The 23,172-nt window shown below is 37.2% G+C and overlaps 3 protein-coding genes across 22 annotated transcripts in view; all 3 read left to right on the top strand.

Moving 5' to 3' along the window:
* Nucleotides 1–4: 4 nt before the first annotated feature.
* creg1 (cellular repressor of E1A-stimulated genes 1) lies at nt 5–1,861 on the top strand. The gene is made up of 5 exons (XM_044109722.1): nt 5–400; nt 813–932; nt 1,011–1,124; nt 1,200–1,288; nt 1,710–1,861. The coding sequence occupies exons 1-4, from the start codon at nt 110–112 to the stop codon at nt 1,284–1,286; spliced, it is 612 nt and encodes a 203-aa protein (XP_043965657.1). The 5' UTR covers nt 5–109; the 3' UTR covers nt 1,287–1,288; nt 1,710–1,861.
* A 650-nt stretch (nt 1,862–2,511) lies between these two features.
* On the top strand, nt 2,512–14,740 carry LOC122827118 (T-cell surface glycoprotein CD3 zeta chain-like). The gene is made up of 8 exons (XM_044109729.1): nt 2,512–2,919; nt 12,604–12,701; nt 13,350–13,394; nt 13,477–13,539; nt 13,621–13,653; nt 13,733–13,786; nt 13,859–13,888; nt 13,969–14,740. Exons 1-8 carry the CDS (start codon nt 2,862–2,864, stop codon nt 14,032–14,034), a joined length of 447 nt encoding a protein of 148 aa, XP_043965664.1. The 5' UTR covers nt 2,512–2,861; the 3' UTR covers nt 14,035–14,740.
* A 259-nt stretch (nt 14,741–14,999) lies between these two features.
* LOC122827040 (NACHT, LRR and PYD domains-containing protein 12-like) overlaps nt 15,000–23,172 on the top strand; it is a 45,551-nt gene continuing 37,378 nt past the window's right edge. For 4 of the 20 annotated variants that reach the window (XM_044109559.1, XM_044109553.1, XM_044109554.1 and 1 more), the window contains exons 1-4: nt 15,482–15,661; nt 18,971–19,107; nt 21,709–21,755; nt 22,476–22,757. In XM_044109559.1, coding sequence (XP_043965494.1) covers nt 21,716–21,755; nt 22,476–22,757 — 322 coding nt within the window. In that variant the 5' untranslated portion in view covers nt 15,482–15,661; nt 18,971–19,107; nt 21,709–21,715. Of the gene's footprint in view, nt 15,204–15,469; nt 15,662–18,970; nt 19,108–21,224; nt 21,376–21,708; nt 21,756–22,475; nt 22,758–23,172 lie in introns of those variants that run through there. The other 16 variants (XM_044109558.1, XM_044109557.1, XM_044109566.1 and 13 more) reach the window with 11 other exon arrangements.

The following is a 23,172-nucleotide window of genomic DNA, read 5'->3' as shown; positions in this document are numbered from 1 at the left end:
AAAACAGGAAGTGGATTTATTGCGACAGTCAGGAACGGAAGTTTGCCTTCTGTTTATCTCTGCTCCTCGGCTCCGTGAGACCGACTGTCCTGCTGACACCGACCCGACCATGAGCTCCGCTCTGTGGCCTACTCTCCTCCTCCTCGGCCTCTCCTGGGCCGGCCTCGGCTCCTCCTCCTGTCGGGTCCAGATCCCTCCTCACGACCAGGTGGCCCGGGTGGCCCGCTTCATTGCCCACCAGTGTGACTGGGCCTCCATGGCCACGATCTCCAGCCACAAACCGGTGAAGGGTCAGCCGTTCTCCAACGTCTTCTCGGTGAGCGACGGGCCCCACGGAACCAGCTCAGGGGTCCCGTACATGTACCTGACTCACATGGAGGTGTCGGTCCAGGACCTGCAGGTAAACCGACTATCCCGGTTCTGCTACACAAACAAACGTCACGTGACGTTGGGCTACGGCATGACTCAGCAGGTTTTATGAACAGTGACGCAACGGTTTGGAAATCGGGTCACGTGATCAGGTTCCATAACATCCGACTGCTGGCGTTTAAATAAATTAATATATTTTATTATTTAAATATAATATATGCGCATATAAATATTAATTGTTAATTTTCATTTTGTCATTAAAAATATTTTAAATATTTTCTTAATATTTATACAAAAAATGCCTTGAAATAATAATTTGTATTTATAATTTTACTTATTAAAACATTTCAAAGCTTGTTTATTGTTGCACTAGTATAAAATATTTTTACTTATTAAATGTCTCTTATAGGAGTTATTAATAAAGCATGACCTTTGACCTCCAGGTGAACCCCCAGGCGTCTCTCTCCATGTCTCTGGCCCAGACCGATTACTGCAAGCAGCAGGGCTTTGATCCTCAGAGTCCGCTCTGCGCTCACATCATCCTGTCTGGATCCGTCGTCGAGGTAACAACACTCACCTGTTCCCCAGGTAGACCCAGGTACCCAGGAGCTCACATGACCTCTGACCCCGGTGTGTTCCAGGTGAATGGGACGGAGGCTGACTTCGCAAAGAAAGCTCTGTTCAGCCGACACCCGGAGATGATCGACTGGCCCACGGACCACAACTGGTTCTTTGCCAAGTTCAACATCACTCAGGTACTAAACCACCAGAACCATCAGAACCGGTTCTGTCCCGGCCCGGTCACAGACCTCCTCCCTGTCCCGTTTCAGGTGTGGGTGCTGGATTACTTCGGAGGGGTGAAGACCGTCTCTCCTGAGGAATATTTTCAGGCGGCGCCCCACAGGAAGCACCACTGACGGTGAGAGCTGCTGGTCCTTGTAGTCCTTTATTTGTCGTTTGTATGGTTCCTTAACATTTTTTTTTAAATGTTTCTTTTTTTAATGAAGAAAAAATCCTTTTAATAATAATAATAAATTTGAATTTCAACTATTTTCAATATTAATTAAATAAAGAATAATCCAACACTTATTGTGGTATAATATTAGAATATGATTCATAATGTTAAATAAAAACAATTTTAGTAATATTTGTTTCATTCAAATAAAATCTTATAATTAAATAATAATAAATAACATTAGTAGAAATATTAATATTATTGATCATATTGAAAGGATATTATGATGTAGAGATATTTATTGTATTACTGAATATTGTAATAATAATATCCATCAGCCAATAAAACAATCAGAAAATCAGTAATAAATTATTTTTGTGTTCAGGAATCAACCTTTGACCCGGAGTGATGATGATGATGATGATGAAGGCGTCCTCAGCCAATCCTCTTTCTCTCTTCCTCTTAAAACTCTTCCACTTCAGCTTCCTCTGATCAATTAATTAATCAATCAGAGTTAATAAAATGACTGCCGAATCAGAGAGTTTTGTATCAAATTATAGATTTTAAATCAGAACAATATTCATCTTTTTTCAGACATTTTGGCATAAACATGAATAATTAATGATATTTAAACATTAATAAACACACAAGAATTTTTTTTTAAACAGAAAAAAGGATTTTACAAAGTTGTAGTTCAGAGTTTTGACCACTGGGGGGAGGCATTGGGCCAAATATTAACGCCATCAAAAGCACTTTAAAGAGATTTATTTGAATATTTGCATTAATAGTGGGTTTTATTATGAACCAAAGTGTTAAAAAGTTCTCTGAGTAGTTCTCCTGGTTGACCTTTGATCTTCTGAATATTACTTATTAGGTGTTGTGCATTTTCTTACAGTAACTACATTTCCCTTGATTCATAGCAATAGGAAGGTGGAGCATTAATTAAATATTAATGGTTTAGACTCAGTTAGGCTAAATTTATTCACTTTAAACGTCTAAATGTGAATTTGTGATCATGTTTGTGTTTTTGTCTTTAACAAAATGACTCCACTTTTACATGAAGGGCTCAAATCTGATGTTTTATCTTTTAATAAGCAGAATAAGTCAGTATTTCAGTCAAAATATATTTTCATACTTTTTTAGAAAATCGGATGTATTTTTTAAAAAGAAAAATAAAGCTTTTTAGCAGAAACCGATCAGAGTGTGTGTTATTTTATAACTGATCCGGCCCGCAGCATGATGCTGCCGGTGGGCTCTGCAGAGCGGCGGATCCTGAGTGAAGCTCACTGCAGGTAAACATTTCTGAAGCATTGTGTGTGTTTCAGCTGAATTGGTGTTTCCATGTGTGAGCAGAGCGGGGCGGTGTGTGTGTGTGGGAGAAGTGTGTCGCTGTATGTCACCTGGCACAGCAGCTCCTCACCACTTCCTGTCCCATTTCATCACCGCGCTTCAGAGGAAGACGCCTCACTTCGCTGCTGCCGCTGCACGACTCGGAGCGCTCTGAACTGCCTGCACCAACTGGGGACACTGGTCTGAGATGGAGCTCCAGAACAGCGTACTGGGCCTGCTGGTCCTCGCCTCGCTGCCCTCCGCAGGTAGGCGTCACCACGCCGCTCACCTGACAGCAGAGTTTAGTCTGACTGCTGGTTGGATTTGATTAGGACGTTTTCACTGCAGTGTGTAAATGAAAGCGACTGATGGCATCCTGCTGTCGGTTTAGCATGAAAAAATGTTTTTGTTTTATTAGAAAATCCTTTTCAGGAAATGTAAAAAATCAACAGGCGTGTTTCTGCTGTTAGCCTGCCTCTTATAATCCAAAAACAAGTTGCTAAAACGTCTAAAAAACCCTCAATTTTTCAAAACAGTAATTTTTCTGTCTTATTATTGAATTTTATGTACATACTTAAAGTGTTTTGGTGGTTTTCTGGAAGCAGACCTGTTTTCAGTCTTAAAACTTCGACCGCAAAAAGAAGCTAAAGATGAGCGCAGCCTCTGGTGGCCATCTTTGATCCTGAGTTGTTTTTTTTAAAGAACCAAATAAAAAGTTTCCTTTCTGTGCTTCATAAATTTGAATATTTAAACTTAAATTGATTAAACAAACCTGAAGTAGTCATGACGTATCTACAGTCGGGATATTCAGCTGCAGCAAACGACTTTAAACTTTAGCATGCAAGCTAACAAACAGGATTAGCATCAAGATATTTAATGTTTGACAACAAAAGAGTGTTGGTGTTCAGTGTTGGCTCAGACTTTTCAAATTAAGAAAGAAAGGGCCTTAAATGAAATGATCATAAACGCCATAAAACCCTCCTGTAGAACTGAAACTGTAATTTATCTTAACCCTCAAAACAAACATTTATGTAACAATTTACCTTTTTTATAATTTTTATACATATTTTCCAAATATTTAGCACTTTAATTTTAAAATAATTAAAAAATTGTACAGTTAATGTACCAAACCTGAGATATAATACATTTATTTTAAGTTACAGGCGACGTAAAGTGACATTTATTACTGAAAATGTCTCAAAGTTCATCCAGTAAAGCAGCTAAAGACAGATTTTACTAAAGTTTCGAAGCATATTACAGAAAGTTACAACATTGTTAAAGTCTCAATGTTTACACAAACCTTCAAAATTGCAAAAAATAAACTGTTTTTAAAGAATTAATTATTTTCCTCCATCTTCTCCTTTTTAATGTCTTTTTAATTATTAAATTTAGTTGATCAAATCTGACCCTCGACATTTTAAAGTTTAACAAAAATATGTACCAGTTCAGCCAATACCTTGTGGAAAACAAAGGTTATTCAAATTGAACCTGCGTCCATAAAAACATTTTAGCAGCTGCTTCCAAACACTGAAAATATTTTTAAAAATTACTTAAAAAGTGCAAAAATAGTAAAAACCCTAACAGAAACATGTTTTAATGAAAACATGTTTCTGTTTTTTAAAGAAACAAAAGCTGCAAAAAAACCTTCAATCTTTGAACATTAAAGTTGTACGTAGATTCTGGCGGCCATGTTTTACGCTCATTTTTTTCGGTTTCAAGAAAATTAAATATAAAATACTTTACATGTGTTTTTATTCCTGTTTTAGTCATTTTCTGAATAATGAGTTTAATAACGTTAATAAACTACAATAAGTTTAACAGCAGCTGAACAGATCTGATTCAACGGTTGCTAACAGTTAGCGACAAAACTGGATTAGCATCCAGAGTCTAACTAATAACAAACGTTTGTTTTTAATGGGATTTTATTTTTATTATTTATTTGGTATCATTAAGATCAAGTTTTTCAAATATGGGAGGTATAATATTTTACAATTTAAAGCATTTTAATAGATTTCTTTAAAAAATATTCTATTTTTTAGTTCACTAAAAACACGCGGCGAATTAGTTCATCAAATATTTAGTATGAAAAGTTAAACTAAGTAACTAGCTTAATTTAATTTACTTAAATTAAGTGATTTAATCATTTAGTTTATGATTTAAGTTATTAATCCTGTGCATAAAAATTAATCCTAATTATGACGCAAACAAATAAAATAAATTTAATTGGAGCCAATGTGATTAAACACTTTTAGTGGCTAAGATGTAAATAAATCCACATTTAGGTGTTTATTAGTTAAAAAAAAGATGTAATTTTGCAAAAATACCATTTCTCATGTTTGAAAGACACTTTATAGATTTAGTGAAGCGAAATTTGAGTTATAACAAAATGAGCTTTTAATAAAAATGTATTAAAATTAAACAGATAAAATCCAGCAGTGAGTCAGGTTTTGACAGAAAAAACAATAAATAGAGAGAATAAAACTTTTTGTCATAATTATTAGAGTATTAATGGTATTTTATACTGAAACAGTTGAAATCTTCGGAAGCGTTGGGCCGGTTTCTGGACCGGGTCAGTCAGGTTCATTTGGGTCTGAATGTGTGTCTGAGTTCATATTAAACTGGAATAGATTATTTTAATTTGTTTGAATTTCAACCAGTTCAGGAGAAACAGCAACAATAGAAACACTAAATGTTTTTAAACCAGATAAAATTCAAAGTTAAGCTAAATGAGACACAAACAGAACCAGATCCGGGTCCAGCAAAGGTTCTGTTGGGTTTAACATGCAGAAACTGATCAACTTTAATTTAACGACATTTAAAACCAGAGGAAATAAAACGTTATTTATTCAGCAGGAGATCCGAACCGCTGCATCAATGACAGACAGAGGCAACAAATAAAAGATCATCAATGAAAACGAGAGATAATTGAGGCGCTGCGTCTTATGAAATAAATATTTAACAGGAATAAAGTTTAATAACCTTAGACCTGTTTGTTTTTACTGCATCTCATCATTTAATAACTGATAATTATTCATAAGAGAGACGAGTTAGAAACTGATCTGCTGCTTAATCAGCAGACTTTTACCATTAAATTTACACCGAATTAGTTTTTCTCCTGGTTAAAAGATGAACCCGGTTCTGATGGATCCGGTTCTGCTGCCTCTGCCTCAGAGCCTTTGAGCAAGTGGCGTTAATCTCCTGCTCAGGAAGCAGCTCTGTGGTTTTCCTCTCACTGAAGCATCTGAATGTCAGCTCTGCGGTCCGATAAAGTGACCAGAACCACACGGCTGCAGCTGATAACAGCCAGCAGAATGAGCTGAGAGCTCGGCGGCCATGTTGGACAGGGAGAGTGAGGTGAAAACTCCTCAACATGTCTGCCAAGACGTCCTGGATTCAGGCTTCAGGTGTGCTGGGTAAACTGCCAACGGTGCGACCGCAGAGCTTCACGGAGATGAGCAGATAGTCTGAGGAGGAAACACGAAGCGCCGCCATCTTCTGAAGATGATTTTATGTTCACAACGTTTTCCACAATCAGCCAGAAAAACCCAGATCAGCTTTTCATCCCACTTTCATGTCCTTAACGTGAGACTAGTGGCGTAATCTGGAACCTGGACGTAAACAACAGGCTGGAAATGATGATAATGATGTGATGAAAGCAGTCAGTGGATGCATCACATCCCAACTCCTCCAGGTCCAACTCCACATCCAAACAGAACTGGGTCAGAACCAGGCCAGAGGCTGCTGTTAGCTGGACTTCCAGCTTCCTCCGTCTGCTCACAGTTAGGAAAAAACACAGGAGGAAATTTCCACTGAAAAACGTTTGAGATTAATCTGAGAAATTTTCTAGAAAAATCTAGAAAATATCTGAGTTTGAACATGAAACATTAAAACAAAAACAAACCCAACGTTAAAACTACTGAGTTTGTAAATTAAAAAAACATTTGACTTTTGAAACTCAGAAATTTCCATGTTTTTTCTAGAACATTTGAGTCATTTCTAGTTACCTTTCTATTTTTAAATCTAGAAATGTTTTTTGTAGAAACTTTCCGAGTGTTTTGGTGAAATTTACTTCTTTTCTATCTACAATGACCCCAATGCGTCGTCGTGGGCGACGATGCTTTCGGCTCTGATCGACTTTAGACAATAGACGGCGGCCATCTTAACTCAGGACGTCTCTGTTCTTCTTCTCTGGGTTCTTTTATACAAAGCTTCGTATAAAAGTCAGTCTGCGGTGGCACTTAATTAGCAGCATTAGTCCTGAATTGAAGGAGATGAAGAAGACTAAAGTGGCGCCACCTATCGCTGGTCCAGAGGAACTGCTGCTTTAAAGGTGCAGCTGATTTCACCTGAGCAGAGAGCCCAACTAACCCAGCAGCTAATGTCTGTTTGCTAGAAACACCTGGAGGTTGATATTGGACCGGACCCGGTTCTGTGGAGTCCAAAGTTTCACTAGAATCTTCTGAATAGGCTGGACAGGTTTGGGCCGTAGTTTAACCCGTAGTTTAACTCGTAGTTTAACTCGTAGTTTAACCGTTTGTCGCTCTGTGAGCATCTCCTTCCTGCGTCTCGTTTATCTCGTCGCCTGCTGGCATCTGGACCAAAGGTGGACCTGCAGATCAGGTTCTGTCAAAGTTTCCGACCCGAAGCTGAAACCAGGTGAAAGTTTTTTCTCTCTATCAGAGCGAAGAGAGAAATTTAAATTCTCCAGTCAGTGAGAAATCCCATCATGCATTTTGTTTTTCTGAACGTGTTTGGAAAGCGAAGATTTACAGTAAACAGAGTAAAGCTTTTTAGAAAACCTCAGAGATGCAAAATAATGTTTCATGTGAGCCAAAAACAAGATCCAAAAGGTTTTAGGTCACAATTTAAAAAACACTTAATGCTTAAAACACTAAACATAGAAAGAAGAAAAAACTAACACAGATGATAAACAACACAAACTGAAAAACAATGGAATTGAAAACTTTTTATAAATAATCTGTCCATAATCCAACATAATCTGCTGCTGAAAACCTTTCAAATGTCCTTCAGATGTGTCTATTAACCAGGTTTTCTTCAGTGAGCTCTTTTTTATTGTTCAGGCCTTTTAAAGTTTGCAGGAGATTTAAAGGATTAATCCCATTAACTGGACTTTACAAACCCAGCATTGTGTTTAAACTCTTTGTTGTGTCAGTTTAATCTTTCTGTAACTTTCAGATAAACTGAAGAAATGTTTTTATTTTCTTAGAAAAGTTTTCCCTGTTAACCTGAATCCAAGTGATCCGAGTTCACGTCCCTGTGGATTCTACATTTTAAACTAACTAACAGTTGGTACTTTTAAGGCTTCCCAGTTTTTATTTTAATGTTTGTATCTATTTTAGAAGCTTGTAAAATGTCAGGCGGTGATAAGATCTCATCCTCTGCACCAACGCGGCTCTGAGAACGGCGCCCCTCATTAATATCAATCCACTTCCTGTCTGTTCATCAGATGGGGGAATAAAAACTGATTCCAGTAAAATCTGAGAGAAATTCAGCCTGAAAAGCTTCATTTTGTGATCTGATGTCACTCTCAGTTCACATGAGGCAAAAGTAGAGAAATTGTTCTGGCAACCACAGAGCTGAAGAGGAAGTGGGCCAAGAAGACACCCTGTGGGATTCCTGTTTGACTTTCCTCGTCTCTCTGAGAAACGTCTGCAGGTTCAGCTTCAGTTTACAACTAAAACAGCAGAAAGCTTCATTTCTGCTTCTTCTTTCTCTAGTTTGAAGATCTGCAGCGAATCCACACTCCATTCAGTCCAAACGGATCGTTTAACGCGTTACAATTAGATTTACATCAGGAAAAAATTAATTTAATGTAAAAATTAGAAAAATTAAACTTAATTATATAAAAAGTCAACAACAAGCTGAGGACTTATTTTTATTTCATGTTTTATTTGTTACTTCCTGCTGGATGGAACTGCAGTAATCAGTGAAAAGTTTTATTTTCTGCTCCGTTGATCTGACAAGATTTACTGCGTATTTGATCTAATCTGAAAATCAAACTGGATTTAACTGACAGATGAAACTTAATGTAATAATTATCAAAAATGAATCCTAATCTTATAAAAACTCAACAATAACCTGAGGATTTTGTTTATCCATTTTGGTTTTATTTCTGTCTTTATTTACATCCTGTTGGATGTTTATGTGCAGATATAACTACAGTTAATCTGTTATTTTTATCATTTTGGTTGTAAAAAGTTAAAATACACCAGAAATCCTTATTTGGAAAGTAAATAATCTAATAAGTTTTACTGCGTAGTTTGATCTAGTGTGAAAATCAAACACAAAGGCGACATCATTTCTTTTTACGTTATAAAAATGTAACTTAAATGAAATGAAATAATTAGCTAAATTTAAGACTAGATAAAAACTCAGCAATAAAATGAAATAAAATGTATTTTTTTGCTCCACTTCCTGCTTGATGTTCATCAGTTAAAACTCATCAAACTTTTTCTTTTCTGCTCCGTCAGTCTTACTGGGTAGTCTGAAAACTAAACTAGATTTAAATGTAATAACGATCACAAATGAAAACTGAACAATAATCTATTCATGTGCTGGAAACAAATAGTTTCCATCATTTCTGTTGAACTGACGTTTCTCTTCTTTCTGATTTTCTACATTTCTTGGTTTTTACGCCCCAACATGCAGCCTGAGCGTCTTGATGCTCAGACTGAAGGTTTTCTATCGATGCAGCGTCTCTTTGATTGAGACGAGGGGCTTCAGAAGCAGATAAAATCATTTTTATGTTTTCACACGTATTGCAACGAGCCCAATGTTGTTTCGTTCAGGAAGCCGTTTCTGAACGCTGAAGCTTTTCTCAGCAGGTGTTAATAAATTCAGCCTGAAGCTCTGCAGTCAAACTTTAACTGGTTTTTACCGACTTTATCAGGCCAACAGCTGAGGATCCGACATGCAGGGAACCCCTGCTGTGATGGAAACGTTGATCTGCAGAGAATCGATGATTCATGAAGAAACGCTGAAAGAAATGATCCGTCGTTTCCACTGAGTGTTTACATCTGCAGATGATCTTCATCAGGTTCTGGTTCAGTGGAAACTTTGATCTGTTTCCACCATCAGGAGAAGAAAACAGAAACACATCATCATGTCCAGTAAACCCAGTGTCAGCAGTAAACCCAGTGTCACCAGTAAACCCAGTGTCACCAGTAAACACTGAACAACGTCAGAGCGGCTTTAATCGTTTGGAAACATGAAGCATCAACTGTTATTGTTAAAAATCTTTATCATTATTTTACATTAAACTAATTTAATCCAAACTCTAAACACAAACAAATGAACTTTTTGCACTTTAAAAATAAAAAGTTGATCATTTTAAACCAGATCAAATATCACAACTTTAATTTCTTGCTCAATTTTACAGCAGAAATAAAATTTTCTTTTTGTGTTTGTTTTTTTAAATAAAACAAACTGATGACACTGAAAAAAATGAATTTAACTTCTGATCCAAGAAAGTTTAATTTTCTCACATTTTTTCCGTTTTAACATCGTCTTTCAAACTTACAGGAAAACTACAAATGACGAGTAAATTTCCAAATAATGTGTTTTTTTCAACATTTCTGCCTTTAAACGTTTATATTGTTCAGTGAAAATATTGATTTAATTTGTTATTTTGGCAGAAATGCTCCGATTGAACGAGTTTCAACAGAAATCAGGTCAAAGAGGGAAAATTCTCCTTGGACTTTAATTTATTTCATTAGCAGAGAGAAAAAACTAACCAATACATCTGATTAGTTTTATTATTTGTTTAAATAAATACAAAATAAAATTAATATAAAAATCAGCTCAGTTGTTTTAGGAATTCTCAAAAATCAGATGATAAATTTTTAAAAGAGGCGCAGCTAAAGACGGTCAAAATAAAAACAATTTTTACTCTGTTTAGTTTAAGCAACTTTATTTAATCTACACTGTAAATAAAATGTAATTAAATTATTAGGTAGTTTAGTTATTACTATAACTAAAAAAAATTGCATGTACTAACCGTTTTAGTAAATATTTTTCTTGTTCTGAAAAGTTGAAGGAATATTCATGTTAAAAAAAGACAAAAAATTAAATCAATTAATCAATCAAATAATTTTATTTACCAGAACCTTCCAACAGCTGCAAACCACCAGAAAACAGAAATAGCACAAAGTAAAGAGATAAAAAAGGTTTTTTAAGTAAATTTGTTTTAAGTTTGGCTTTGAACAAAACCAAGTCAGAGTTTATTTAAAAAATTTAAAAAACATTAAAAATGATTATTTTCAGTGTAAAAAGTAAAAAGTCTTAGTTTCCATTATTATTATTATTATTATTATTATTATTATTATTATTATTATTATTATTATTATTATTATTATTATTATTATTATTTATTTCTGTTGACACATTTCTACATACTGTTTATAGTTTAAACTTTGATTGGTTTTTGATTTTATATCTTATTTCTGATGTTTTTAACTTTTACCGACTAAAACACCAAAAGCTGAAACATTTAACATCTTGGCTCCTTTTAGAAGATCAAAACGATGTTTAGAGATTAATTTCTCTCTTTTTGTTGTTGTTTTCCGTCTCATATCTGCTTTTTGAAATGTTTTTCACATCGAGTGTCGGGGAGGATTTGGTTTTTCATCCACAGAAACTTTGATTCTCGTCTGTTTTCTGTTTAATGCAGAAATATTAGAAATCTTGTCCTGAGCAGCTTCAGAGTGTTTAGTGTCACTTACATGTGAAACTGTCATCAGATCACACACTTCCTGCTGCTCGCTCTTATCTGGCCGCCTCGGCCCCGCTAGAGACCCTGACGATCTGCTCAATGTCGCCGTTGTCATGACGACGCGATGGAGGACCGGCGGTGCTGCTCTGACAGTTTTTATATTTCTGTGAGCAAAGATGACAGATTGAGATAAACCTTCCTGGAACCGGCAGAGATCGACTGTTCATGAGGTCGTCCGCCCGTCGCGTTTTCTCCAACACAGAGAAGATGAGGAATGTTTCTAAAAGCAAACAGGAAGTCACTTATTTTAAGAACTTCTCTAATTGTCTTCAGAGGTTTTTGCTTTTTACATTTCGTGCATTAAATTGTTCCTGATCATTAGATTTTAGTCAGTTTTGTCACTTTAAGTCCATATAAGCTGCTGCCGGCCACACGGGGCTGCAAACAGATGTACAATTATGCAACCATACATCTTTGAAAAGCGTTAGTGGAGCCTCCTGCACAACCAACCGGAATACAGCAAGTGGCCCGTCGACAACAAACAATCTGGAGCTCCACTGGGAATGCTAGGTAACGGTCAGAGTTCTGCTGGGGTTGCTAGGTAATGGGCAGAGTTTCGCTGGGGTTGCTAGGTAACACGGGTCTACCTACTGAAGGTTTTGAAACGTCTCATTTTCCAAACACCAAAATCCTGAAGCTGCTGATAAAAAACAGCTGGATGTATTTTTAAAGATCTTGGTTGTTTTCAGAAGCAGCAGAAACACAAAAATGTTAGAAATTTTAATTTTCCCCTCGAACTGGACAAGCCAGAGGTTCTGGTCCGGGCTCAGATTGGGTCGCCTTCTCTCCGGACTGGTTCTGTTCAGCCGTCTTCGCTCTGGTTTCAGATTTAGTTTGGTGAACCTGCTTGTTTCAGTACAGAGACGAGTGCCTCTGAAACTCTACTGAGGTTTCTGAGATGAAGGTTGCCTCTGCTGCATCTCTCATTTTGACTGACGCACACACACACACACAGACACACACCCACACACACACACACACCGAACCACACTCACACACACACACCTGAGAGCTAATGAGCCGCAGCGAGAGCAGAAGCAGCTGAGGAAACCGCCAGGCTTCGCCCACACATACACACATGCTAGCAGCTGCAGCCAGACCCTGACTGATTGTGTGTGTGTGTGTGTGTGTGTGTGTGTGTGTGTGTTGACCTCCACAGAGGCGCTGAGTATCACTGACCCCCAGCTCTGCTACATCCTGGACGGTTTTCTGGGCCTCTACGGCCTCATCATCACCGGCATGTTCATCAAGGAGAAGGTGGGTCCAAAACCAACCTGAGCAGCAACAGAACCAGGTGGAACATGTTTCCATGTTCTACTAACCTGATGGGTCAAATCATCAGTATATTATTATTGAAGACCTTTTTCAAGATAATTATAATGAAGAACACAATCTTAAAGTTCAGTAAACTTTTAATTTTAATGACCACTGGAACTGGAAGACATTTTAAATATCTAAAATAAATAAATAAAACAACAAATAAAATGAAATCTGAAGTCTCTGTAAACAAAACTATCCTTCAAAAAACAGGCTGGTTGAGATTAAAACACCAACCTGAAGACTTGAATCATCCAGAGTTTGGTAGGAAAAGGAAAACCATGAACATTTTTCCTGTAACAATAAGATGTTTTTCTGCCATTAACACATTCAGCAGCGAGTACATGAGGATGATTGACAGCGCTAAGGCCCTCCTCCTGGCTCTGATTGGCTGTTTTTGCTGCCTTTCTTCAGACGTTAACATCAGCTCCAGGTGCAGGTCGATCTTTTCACAGATGATCGGCCTCATAACAAACTGTCATCACAAGCATGTGAAAAACAGATTTTTATAAAAGTTACGTACTGCAGCTTTAAGACTCTTTGTCTTTTGGACTTTGGAGAACTTATTCTGGACCTTCTGTGTTTCAGTTCTTCAGAACCAAAGTAAAGGGCTCAGACGACGGAACCTACGCTGTAAGTTCCCGTCCGTCTCCTCTCGGTGTCGCAGCTCATATTTCCATCTTTCGATTCGTCTTCATGGTGTTTTTGTGTTCAGCCTCTCAGCAGACCGACCGGCGACACCTACGAGCCGCTGATGACCGACCCGGAGCGAGGACGGGTAAGTCCAGATGTCAGAGTCCGGTTCTGAAGGTGTTCTGTCCAGATGCTTCATCTTGTTTCTTCTCATTCTGTTTCTCAGAACCGCAGAGTGCCGGATGACTCCACCTACACGGTACCAAACTAACCCTCTAGAACAGAACCACAGTGACCTCTGGGATGTTTATCTAACTGGTTCTGGTTCTGGATTTCAGGGCCTGGAGAAACGATCAGAGCCGACGTACAAAGAGCTTCCTGTGAAGAGAGAGGTGAGCATCTGAACACGATGAGGTTCTGTGAGATTCTGAAACCGGTTGAATTAAAAACTGTTGTTTTTGCAGCGTCAGCGGAAGAACGAGCAGGTTTACCAGGTGAGTACCAACTGGACCGCGCCGACCCGTCCAACATCCACTCTGATCAGCTGATTGATTAACTGATCGGCTGGTTTCAGGGTCTGAGCTCGGCCACAAGAGACACCTACGACTCCCTGCAGATGCAGCCGCTTCCGGCCCGCTAACGACCCGCCAACCGGATCGGCTCTGAAGAATCCTGCGGATCAGAACCAAGTTTTACTCTGATTGGAGACCAACGGCTCCTTAACATCTGGGAAATTTAACGCTTTTTCCACCAGATTTGGAGCTTTAAAATTCTGAAATATGACAGTTTTTTTCATTTAGAGCTCATAAATATGATAAACAGTTTTCATTAGTTTAAAGGGAAACTAATAATTCCACTTAGTAATTAGTATTTGATGCAGACAAAGTGATAAGTTTCATTGTTGTGTAAATATTTGTATGAGGATGTAAAATAGGAGGAAACCTGCTAAAGTAGTTTCTGCGTTTCTTCTTCTAATGTCTGTCTGTGTGAAGGATGCAGAACCCGAAGTCAGTTTAAAGATGGATGGAAACCCAAGAAGGACAATTTAAACACATTTAGTCAAATCACAGAGATAAAATAGTCATCAAATGAAAAAAGATATATCGGTTGTATAGTAATGTTTAACATTAAGAGTTGAATTGAAGAGTTTAATTTAATTGTTCGTTCTGATGTTTTTTAATCATATTTTCTGCCTCTTGTCACTCATTTTTATTAACTTTTGTAGTTTTTTGATGTTTTCCTGAGAATTTCTTCTGATTTTAGAATGTTATAAAATCCTGCTTCGTTATGAAAGGTAAAGCTTTTTTTTGATGATTAAATGAGTCTTAAATAAACAGCTGTTACTCATTTCTGCCTCCTGGTGGATGGATGACCTTATGACCCCACCACCACGCTGAATGGTGGTGGGGCAGACGCTTCCTGATCCAGTTCTCTATTTTGTGTTAAATGATATTTACCAGTATGACTTTTTGAAAAGTGATATTTTTGTTAAAGGGTTTGATCTGAAACCTTCACCTTCCATTTATCACCCATCAGAAAAGGTTCCTGCTGGACGGATCCTGATGTCGTGTTTGTAGGTGGAACCTTTTTTTGTTGAGACATGATAGCAACGAGGACACATTCCTTCACAGCAGAGACAGAAACTCATAAACATCTTCCAGTAATCAGCAAGTTAAAACTTGTTTATAACTCAGCAAGTTTTAACTTGGAAACATTTCAGACAAATCAGTTCTACAACTTAAAGCCTCCAGGCTAAAAGAGGCCAAAGTTTAAAGAACTTTATGTTCAGGAATGAAGAGGGAAGATCAGGTGAGAATCATCATGGAAAGTTTCCTTCATATCAACTTTAAACATGATTACATTAAATAAATTCATAAAATCTGTATTTGATAAAATATGAACATATCAGATGGTCGTTTCTACATGTGAGGAAACTTCAACATTTCAAGGTTCTTGGTTCTGTTGGCTCAGATTAGAACAAGCAGCAACTATTATTAGTTTTATTGAAACTGAAAATCTCCATTAATAAAATATTGATTAAAATAGTAAATATATTTAAAACATAAATAATCTTTAAACTAAAATGTGAATTTGTTTTTTAAAACATTTATTTCCTGGTAGCGATGATCAGATATCAACACACCTGTGCTGTGAGAGGGGGCGGAGCTTCCGGTGGGTGCGGTTCAAGTTCTGAAGAATCAGGTCCGGTTCTCCAGTGGCTCCGACTCGGTTTGTGTGAACAGAAAGAGAAGCAAAGATCGGATCAGGTGAGTTTTAACGCCACATTCTTCTGGTTTCCAGTCCAGACTGGGTTTTCTGTCTTTGAGCTGCTGGACAGAACCAGAACCAGAACTGGTTCTGGGTCTGTTTATGATGCAGAGCTGCAGCACCTGGTTTCAGTCAGAAACTCTGATTTTCTCTGAGTTTTCATCTGTAACCAAGACAACAAGCTGAGTTTGCTCCCAGTTTCATAGTGGAGTCAAACTGGTACCAGTAGGTTCTGAGTGTTTGTGGCCCGGCTGAGATTTATGGGTTTGACCGCCAGAGGGCGGAAGAAAGACAGTTTCCTGCGACAACCACCTTAGAAAGAAAGTCAGTGAAACATCTTGTTCAACATTATTCATTGTTGATCTTTGTCCTAATATCCAGTTCTATCAATTCGGGGACAAAAACTGAGTTTATTTTATAAGCAAATCATAAAGAGCGAGGGTTTTTACTCATATGTCATGAATATTTAATATTATGTAAAGGTTTTTATTTTTATTTTAAATAAGCTCTTGGAACAATAAAATCCGTGGAAGCTAAAAGCATCATATTTATAATACTAGCAATATGCAAACAAACATTAGAATAATGGCAGATTAACAAGCCAAAGGTGCGCACGAATTGCAGAAATTATTTAACGCAGTTTGTTTTTTCTATATTCTGCTTCACATCTTTCAGGAAGAATTAAAAAAAAAAATCTAATTTAAATTACAAACTAATCAAAACTAATAAAGGCCTATGATAAATAGTTTTATTTTGCAGAAAAAACAAACCAAATCTCACATTTGCACATAGTCACCACCGCTTTCGTCACGAGGTGAGACAGAAACGTTTTCACGTCAGACGGCATTTCAACTGGAGAAAAGCCAGTTTATGCTCCGATGATGAGGTGAATTTATTAATGTAAACAATGAGCTGCTGAAAGGTTCAGAGTTGGAAATAAAAGATACAGAATAGATCAAAACAAGCTAAAAATTTAAAAAGATCACCTGGAATAAAACTCCTAATAAATGCAAATAAAAATGTTTTTTAGAGCTGATTCAAAAATACTTAAGATTTGGGGCAGATCTACAGTTGCAAGTTAATTTATAACACTAAAAATAACCAGGATTATTAGTAAAATCACACAGTAAACTAGAGATACAGAAAACACAATGCTGCATTGCAAATTTAATACTTTAGTGGGTATCAATATGAACACAACTTCTGCAGCAGGAGAAACATTTTACTCTCTTATACAGAACATTGCAACGACAGGAACTTGAAAAATGTTTCATACTCTTGTACTTTTAGAAATTTATCAAGAATCATTAGTTCTGAGTAATGTTTGGAGTCTTTGTCCATATCATGGACATTAAAATGTTTCTTGTTTTACTGAGATTTAATCTCAAGAAACAAAAAGAGAAAAATATTGATGTTAAAACTCCATTTCCCATGATGCATCTGACAATAGAGGGAAAAGTATTCAAGCTGCCGGTCCTGCAACATGGAGCCGGCCCATGTAATCAGCAACTGTGACTGCTTAGAGTCCATCTGCTGTTAGCACTGATGTTATCATGTTTGTCTGGAATGAGATTTTATATCAGATGTTTATTATTTATAAACATATTCATAAATTTATTGTCTCAAGCTGCTTCTTGCTGCTGTAAAGTATTTCAGTAGCAGCTTTCCTTCAGTCACTGTCAGATGACCTCATGTTGTTCATCAACTGTTTGTAGTTTAACTACATCTGTTAGTGATTTTATTTCTCTGTTTTTGTTTAAATAAAAAGCTCATTAATTCATGACAATCATCTAAAAGCTCCACTAACCAGAAGCTGATTGTTTCATTTCTGTTTGATGTAACCAGAATTTGAGGAATGGAGCTGAAGGTCCGACTGCAGACAGCCGACACACTTCATGTTGTTTCTGTAAAACCACCTGGTCCCTGTAAAGGTGATCACAGTCAAAAGATGTTTTTACACCGAGATCCAATCTTTGGAGGGAAAGAAAACTAAACAAAATGGCCGCTGTTAAACTTTCACACAGTGATTATCATTTTTAGATATTATTTTGACTCCTAATCTTTCTACTTCAGTAACGATGACTCTTCCCCTGTTTGCTTCTGAAGTAAAGGTTAAATAAATGGTCAAACTGGTTTAACTGGTGGAGGTGGATGAAGGTTGGTCTTCTTAAGAACAGCCTGGAGGCTGCAGAGCTGACAGGCATCAGCTGTCAGGTTCAATCTGTACAATCTGAACTATTCTCCCTGCACTGAACCATATTCCAGTCACGTACAGTGAATATGTAGTCTGCATTAAATGTTGAGGCAATGATTTTCTCCCATAAATAATATTAGATTACCAATTGTTTGATGGGACCCAATAGTAGAGAACTGACTAGTTTAGGTCTTATTTTCCAGCTAAATGTCTCTGTGCTGACCATCAACTCCTGTGTCTGTGTGACAAATGAACCTCGACCCAAACTGAGGAACGAGGAAACATTCCTGCACAGCAGAGACAGAAACTCATAAACATTTTCCAGTAAACGCCTACAGTAATTAAAACCTGTTTGGAACTCAGCAGGTTTTTAACTTTTTCATTGGAAACGTTTGAGACAAACCAGTTCTACAACTTAAAGCCTCCAGGCTAAAAGAGGCCAAAGATTAAAGAACTTTATGTTCAGGAATGAAGGAGGGAGGATCAGGTGAGAATCATCATGGAAAGTTTCCTTCATATCAACTTTAAACAACAATTCAAATGAATAAATTCATAAAAATCTCTATTTAATAAAATAATAAACATATTAATGGATGGTCATGTCTACATGTGGAGTAACATGAAGGTTCTTGGTTCCGTTGGACTCAGTGCAGCATCACAACGTTTTATGGAAGTGACTGGAGAACTGGTCAGACTCTGGTCCAGTTCTGGACTGGTTCCAGTCTGACCTGAAAAACTGAGACTTGTTTGTGTCAGTAGGAAACGTCTCGTCAGGTTGAAGAGAATGTGGGGAACCCCAAGGTTCAATCCTGGGACCCTGAGATTTAATATCTACAAACTGATCAGATTAGAATAAGAAGAAAATATTATTAGTGATTTATTGCTCTTTTATTGTGTTTTTGAGAAGAAAATTGGTGCAACATTTGGTTGTTTTATAAAGTTCTTTGTAGATAAAAATCTGATTAAAACTGAAAATCTCCATTAATTTAATAAAATATTGATGAAAAAACTAAATATATTTAGAACATAAATAACCTTTGAACTAAAATGTGAACTTGTTTTTAAACATTTATTTCCTGGTAGCGATGATCAGACAGGATTCTTGTCATTTCAGCAGGTGAACACACCTGTGCTGTGAGAGGAGGCGGAGCCTCAGGTGGGTCCGGTTCAAGTTCTGGAGAATCAGGTTTTGTTCTCCAGTGGCTCCGACTCGGTTTGTGTGAACAGAAGGAGAAGCAAAGATTTGATCAGGTGAGTTTTAACTCCACATTCTTCTGGTTTCCAGTCCAGACTGGGTTTTCTCTCTTTGAGCTGCTGGACAGAACCAGAACCAGAACTGGGCCTGGTTCTGGTTCTGGTTCTGTTTATGATGCAGAGCTGCAGCACCTGGTTTCAGTCAGAAACTCTGATTTTCTCTGAGTTTTCATCTGTAACCAAGACAACAAGCTGAGTTTGCTCCCAGTTTCATAGTGGAGTCAAACTGGTACCAGTAGGTTCTGAGTGTTTGTGGCCCGGCTGAGATTTATGGGTTTCAATATGAAGTCAATAATTTATTGATCAGAGAGGATTTCTCTGGGCTTTTATCAGTAGAAAACCCAGATTGAATCAGTCTGTGGTGACAGAGGACAGCTGATCACATTTCAATCAATTATTGATCAATAATAAGTGATTATGCTGAAATAACAACACAGCGCCCCCTAGAGTATTTAAAAACATCTGCCCCACCCACTGCTGTTATTTAAATCTATGTAACTGAGTTAAAACATTAAACCATCAAAACCGATAAAAATAACTATTGGACCCGATTGACACACCCAGCAGAAAGTCGGCCATTTTGGATTAAATATGTCGGGTTTTTAAAAAAAACAAAACAAAAACATTTTGACTTTACAAACAAGAAAAATTATTATAAATGTCAGATTTTTCCTGAAGAGCTCAGAGGTTTAAGCAGAAGAAAACTGTCCTCCAGTCTGTCGCTCATTTTCTCTCATTTGGATTTTTAAATGTTTGATTACTAGGAAATCACAAATCTGCTAAATTATTGGTTGAATCAGACTAATTTCTAATAATCTATACAACTGTTTACACTTAAAAGTAAACCTGTTTATGTATTTTATGTTTCCATCACTTAATACATTCAATGACGGTAATTATTTTTTTCTTGTTTATAAACTGTTTAAGTTTTAAACAGTTTTTTTTTAATTATGATGAATTAAAGAAATCTACTTCTCCCCACAACTGTGACTATTTAGAGGTTTGTTTTAACTCTATTTTTGGTTTAGTGTTAAATATTTGGGTTTGTTCATGTAATATAAATTAACCTAGAGTTTTTTCAGAAACACTTTTCCTCTATAGGTTGGTGGCAGGAGTTTGACCTTTGACCCTCGTTGTTCGGTTGTTTCTCTTCTCTGTAAAACTGTAGCAAACCTGAAAGTGCAAAGAAACAAAATGGCGCCATCTAGTGTTATTATAACATGATGAACGAACTGAGACGGTAGTTTTTTACGTCTTTAAACAGTGTTTCTAGTAGTGAGAAGGGGCGGAGCTTGAGGCGACTCAGGAATGATAAGATCAGGAGAAACACATCATTCAGATGAAGTCTGCTGTAATCAGCTCTGAAGATGAACTAATTATCAGAATCTCAATCTGTCCCAACATCCAGGGGAACCAAAGAATCTCAGAGTACATGATGGTGTTTGTTGGATGAATATTGATCTTATTGAGTCATATTACAATCAGCTGTCCTCTCTATACAGCAGGTATAAATGTTCATATATTAATCCTCTCATTATTGTCAGACTTCAGAGACAGTTTGTTTTCTGTTTTCTTGAAGGTCTTATTGTTCCACTGAAGAGTGGAGGAATATTTCAGGCTTCAGCTGGTTTCAGCATCTCAGATTAATCCCCAATCCATCTGATTCTTCAGACCGAGAAACTTCAACATTTTGATAACTTTTAATCCTCCAATGTTTATAATCATATCAACTGTATGAAGCCAAAGAATATAAATTTCTTGAATATTGTCAAAATTCAGTATGTGTGAAATGTCAAAAATGACCGTTGACCCAAAATGGTTGACATATTGTTTTCAGGACCTGCCTCCAATAGTTTATTTCCTGTCTTGAAGGTTTTGTGTACCAAGTTTCAAATATCTACATTATGCCGTTTTGATTGGGTTACCTTTAGGGTTGTAGAGTTTTTGGCCCCTTTTCAATTCCACTCAGTTCTCCAGTTTGGTCCCAGATAGCAGCTTCAGTAAAACCAGTCAGGACTTGGTTTGTTTCAGCAGGATGAAACTCTGTCAGTCCAGATTCGCCCCCCTCATTCCTCTGTGTCTTTATATCTGCTGCTTCTCATCATCACTCAAAGGAAGACAGGAGAGACGGTGAGGACAACTGGTCACCTGAAAACTTAACACCTGTGCAGGAGTCCAGATGCATTTCTGGAGGAGGTTTAATCAGCTGATGCTAGTGGTAGCAGCAACACAATACTATCCAACGGCAACAAACAGGATTTAAAGGTGGTTAAGTTTTTATTTCAGTCTGAAGGAAATCTGACCCTAGGATGACTCGCAGTCGGTTTTGATCCTTAACGGGAAAAATAGAAAAAATTAGTAAGTTGGTGTTTATTTCAGATTCTCTGTAAGGATCAAGTCAGTTTTCATAAAGACAAATTTTGGTTTTAAAAATTGAAATGTTTTTTTGGGTGGCATGTGTTGATTATTATGTGATTTAAATGAGTATTTTCCATCTCTAATCCAGTATTTTTTAGATCCCATTCAGTCTTCCAAAAATACCAAAATAAATTATTTATGAAATAAAGTGAAACATAATGAATCCTTCATGTTTTTCAGATAAAAGATGGCGGAGACGCAGGACGTCCAGCAGGAAGTGGATTTTGGTAAGTAATCAGAAGCAGAAATGAAGAAACTGACCAATCACAGCGTGTGTTGCTGCCATGTGATGAACCTCAGCCTCAGTGTGTATTTATTGTCTTCATGCTTCCTGTTCAGTGAAGCTCTGGTGGAAACATTGTGAGTTTTTGTGAAACTTGAAGGTAAAAACTGAACTCTGATGGAAACAGAATTAAAAGGAACCGAAGTGAAGAACAGGAATATTTACTATATCCAGTAATTCATTTATCCAGTAATCACATCATTTATTACCAATTTATTATCTCAGATGGAAATACTTGCTCTCTTTTACCCAAACATTTTGGTGACAGAGATCCTAAAGCTTAGAGATGGAGATTAAAAACTTGTTGAAAGTAAAAGAAAGAAAAGTGATGAAAATGTTTGTTAATCAGTTGATATATTCACCAATAATATCAGTTTCCAGTTTTCCTACAATAGTGCAGCTCTATATTTAGAAGGTGTTTCTTTTATTGTTCTTCCTGCAGTGAGGAAATAAAGTGTTGAACCTGAAGCTTCATTTGTTCTCATGTAGACAGAGTCAGTGGTCATCACTCAGATGAAACACAACAACAGGTTTAGACCTGAGGATCTGATCAACAGACTCTGAGGGGAATCTCTGGATGGAGCAACATGAAGAGTTGATCTTCATCATGTTTTTCTCTGTTACATCAGTTTGAATTAATTATTTTTCTGATTTCTGCCTGCAGAGAAAGAACTTTTCAGGGTTCGCCCTGAGTTTGTGAAGAGAGTTTCAGAGGAAATCCTGATTCAGCTCCTCGATAACCTGGAAACAGATGGTGTCTTTAATCTTTCGGAGAAGCGGGCAATACTTGAAGGGAACCAAATAACAGCAAACAAGGCCCGGAAGACCATAGATGATGTGAGAATGAAAGGACAGAGAGCCTGCAGATTGATGATCAAACGTCTTCAATTTATAGATCCTACCCTGTCCAATCAGCTGAGTTTGACCTCCAACTCCTCTGATTTAGGTTAGTCCCTTCACCAATCATGACTGAGTGGAAGTGAACTCATCCAACAGTGACTACAGTTATAACAAACAAATGGAGCACTATGGTTAAACACCTCCTGCTGACCTGTAGGTCAGAAACTATGGAAAAGTTTTCCTGCAGATTGGCAGGAGGCGTCTCCTAGTGTGAAAACACTTTGAATGTTCAGCATGATGTTTGTAGTCCAGTCAATTTATCAACAAGCGAAGCTATACAGTACTATGACTGGTTTTCTTCATGATTTGAATGTTTCACGTTTCAGTTAATTGAGTCTCTGTGTTGTCCTGTCTACCCTGTGATTGTTCCCAGCTCTATCTTGTTCCCCCTTTAATGCCACCTCTGTTCCATGGTCTTTGTTGGGTCCTTGTCGTATCTGTCTGGTTACGTCTGTTACTAC

The sequence above is a fragment of the Gambusia affinis genome, linkage group LG24 (assembly GCF_019740435.1).
Source record: "Gambusia affinis linkage group LG24, SWU_Gaff_1.0, whole genome shotgun sequence".
In the NCBI taxonomy this organism is placed as follows: Eukaryota; Metazoa; Chordata; class Actinopteri; order Cyprinodontiformes; family Poeciliidae; genus Gambusia; species Gambusia affinis.
The sequence above is the reverse complement of the archived record's forward strand: the minus strand, read 5'-3'. Positions and strand labels throughout refer to the sequence as shown.

Coding starts and splice junctions, on each gene's coding strand:
- creg1 (XM_044109722.1), top strand. CDS start 110: ATGAGCTCCGCTCTGTGGCCTACTCTCCTCCTCCTCGGCCTCTCCTGG. Junction 401..812: donor TGTCGGTCCAGGACCTGCAG/GTAAACCGACTA, acceptor TTTGACCTCCAG/GTGAACCCCCAGGCGTCTCT. Junction 1,125..1,199: donor CCAAGTTCAACATCACTCAG/GTACTAAACCAC, acceptor GTCCCGTTTCAG/GTGTGGGTGCTGGATTACTT.
- LOC122827118 (XM_044109729.1), top strand. CDS start 2,862: ATGGAGCTCCAGAACAGCGTACTGGGCCTGCTGGTCCTCGCCTCGCTG. Junction 12,702..13,349: donor GCATGTTCATCAAGGAGAAG/GTGGGTCCAAAA, acceptor TCTGTGTTTCAG/TTCTTCAGAACCAAAGTAAA. Junction 13,889..13,968: donor AGAACGAGCAGGTTTACCAG/GTGAGTACCAAC, acceptor GGCTGGTTTCAG/GGTCTGAGCTCGGCCACAAG.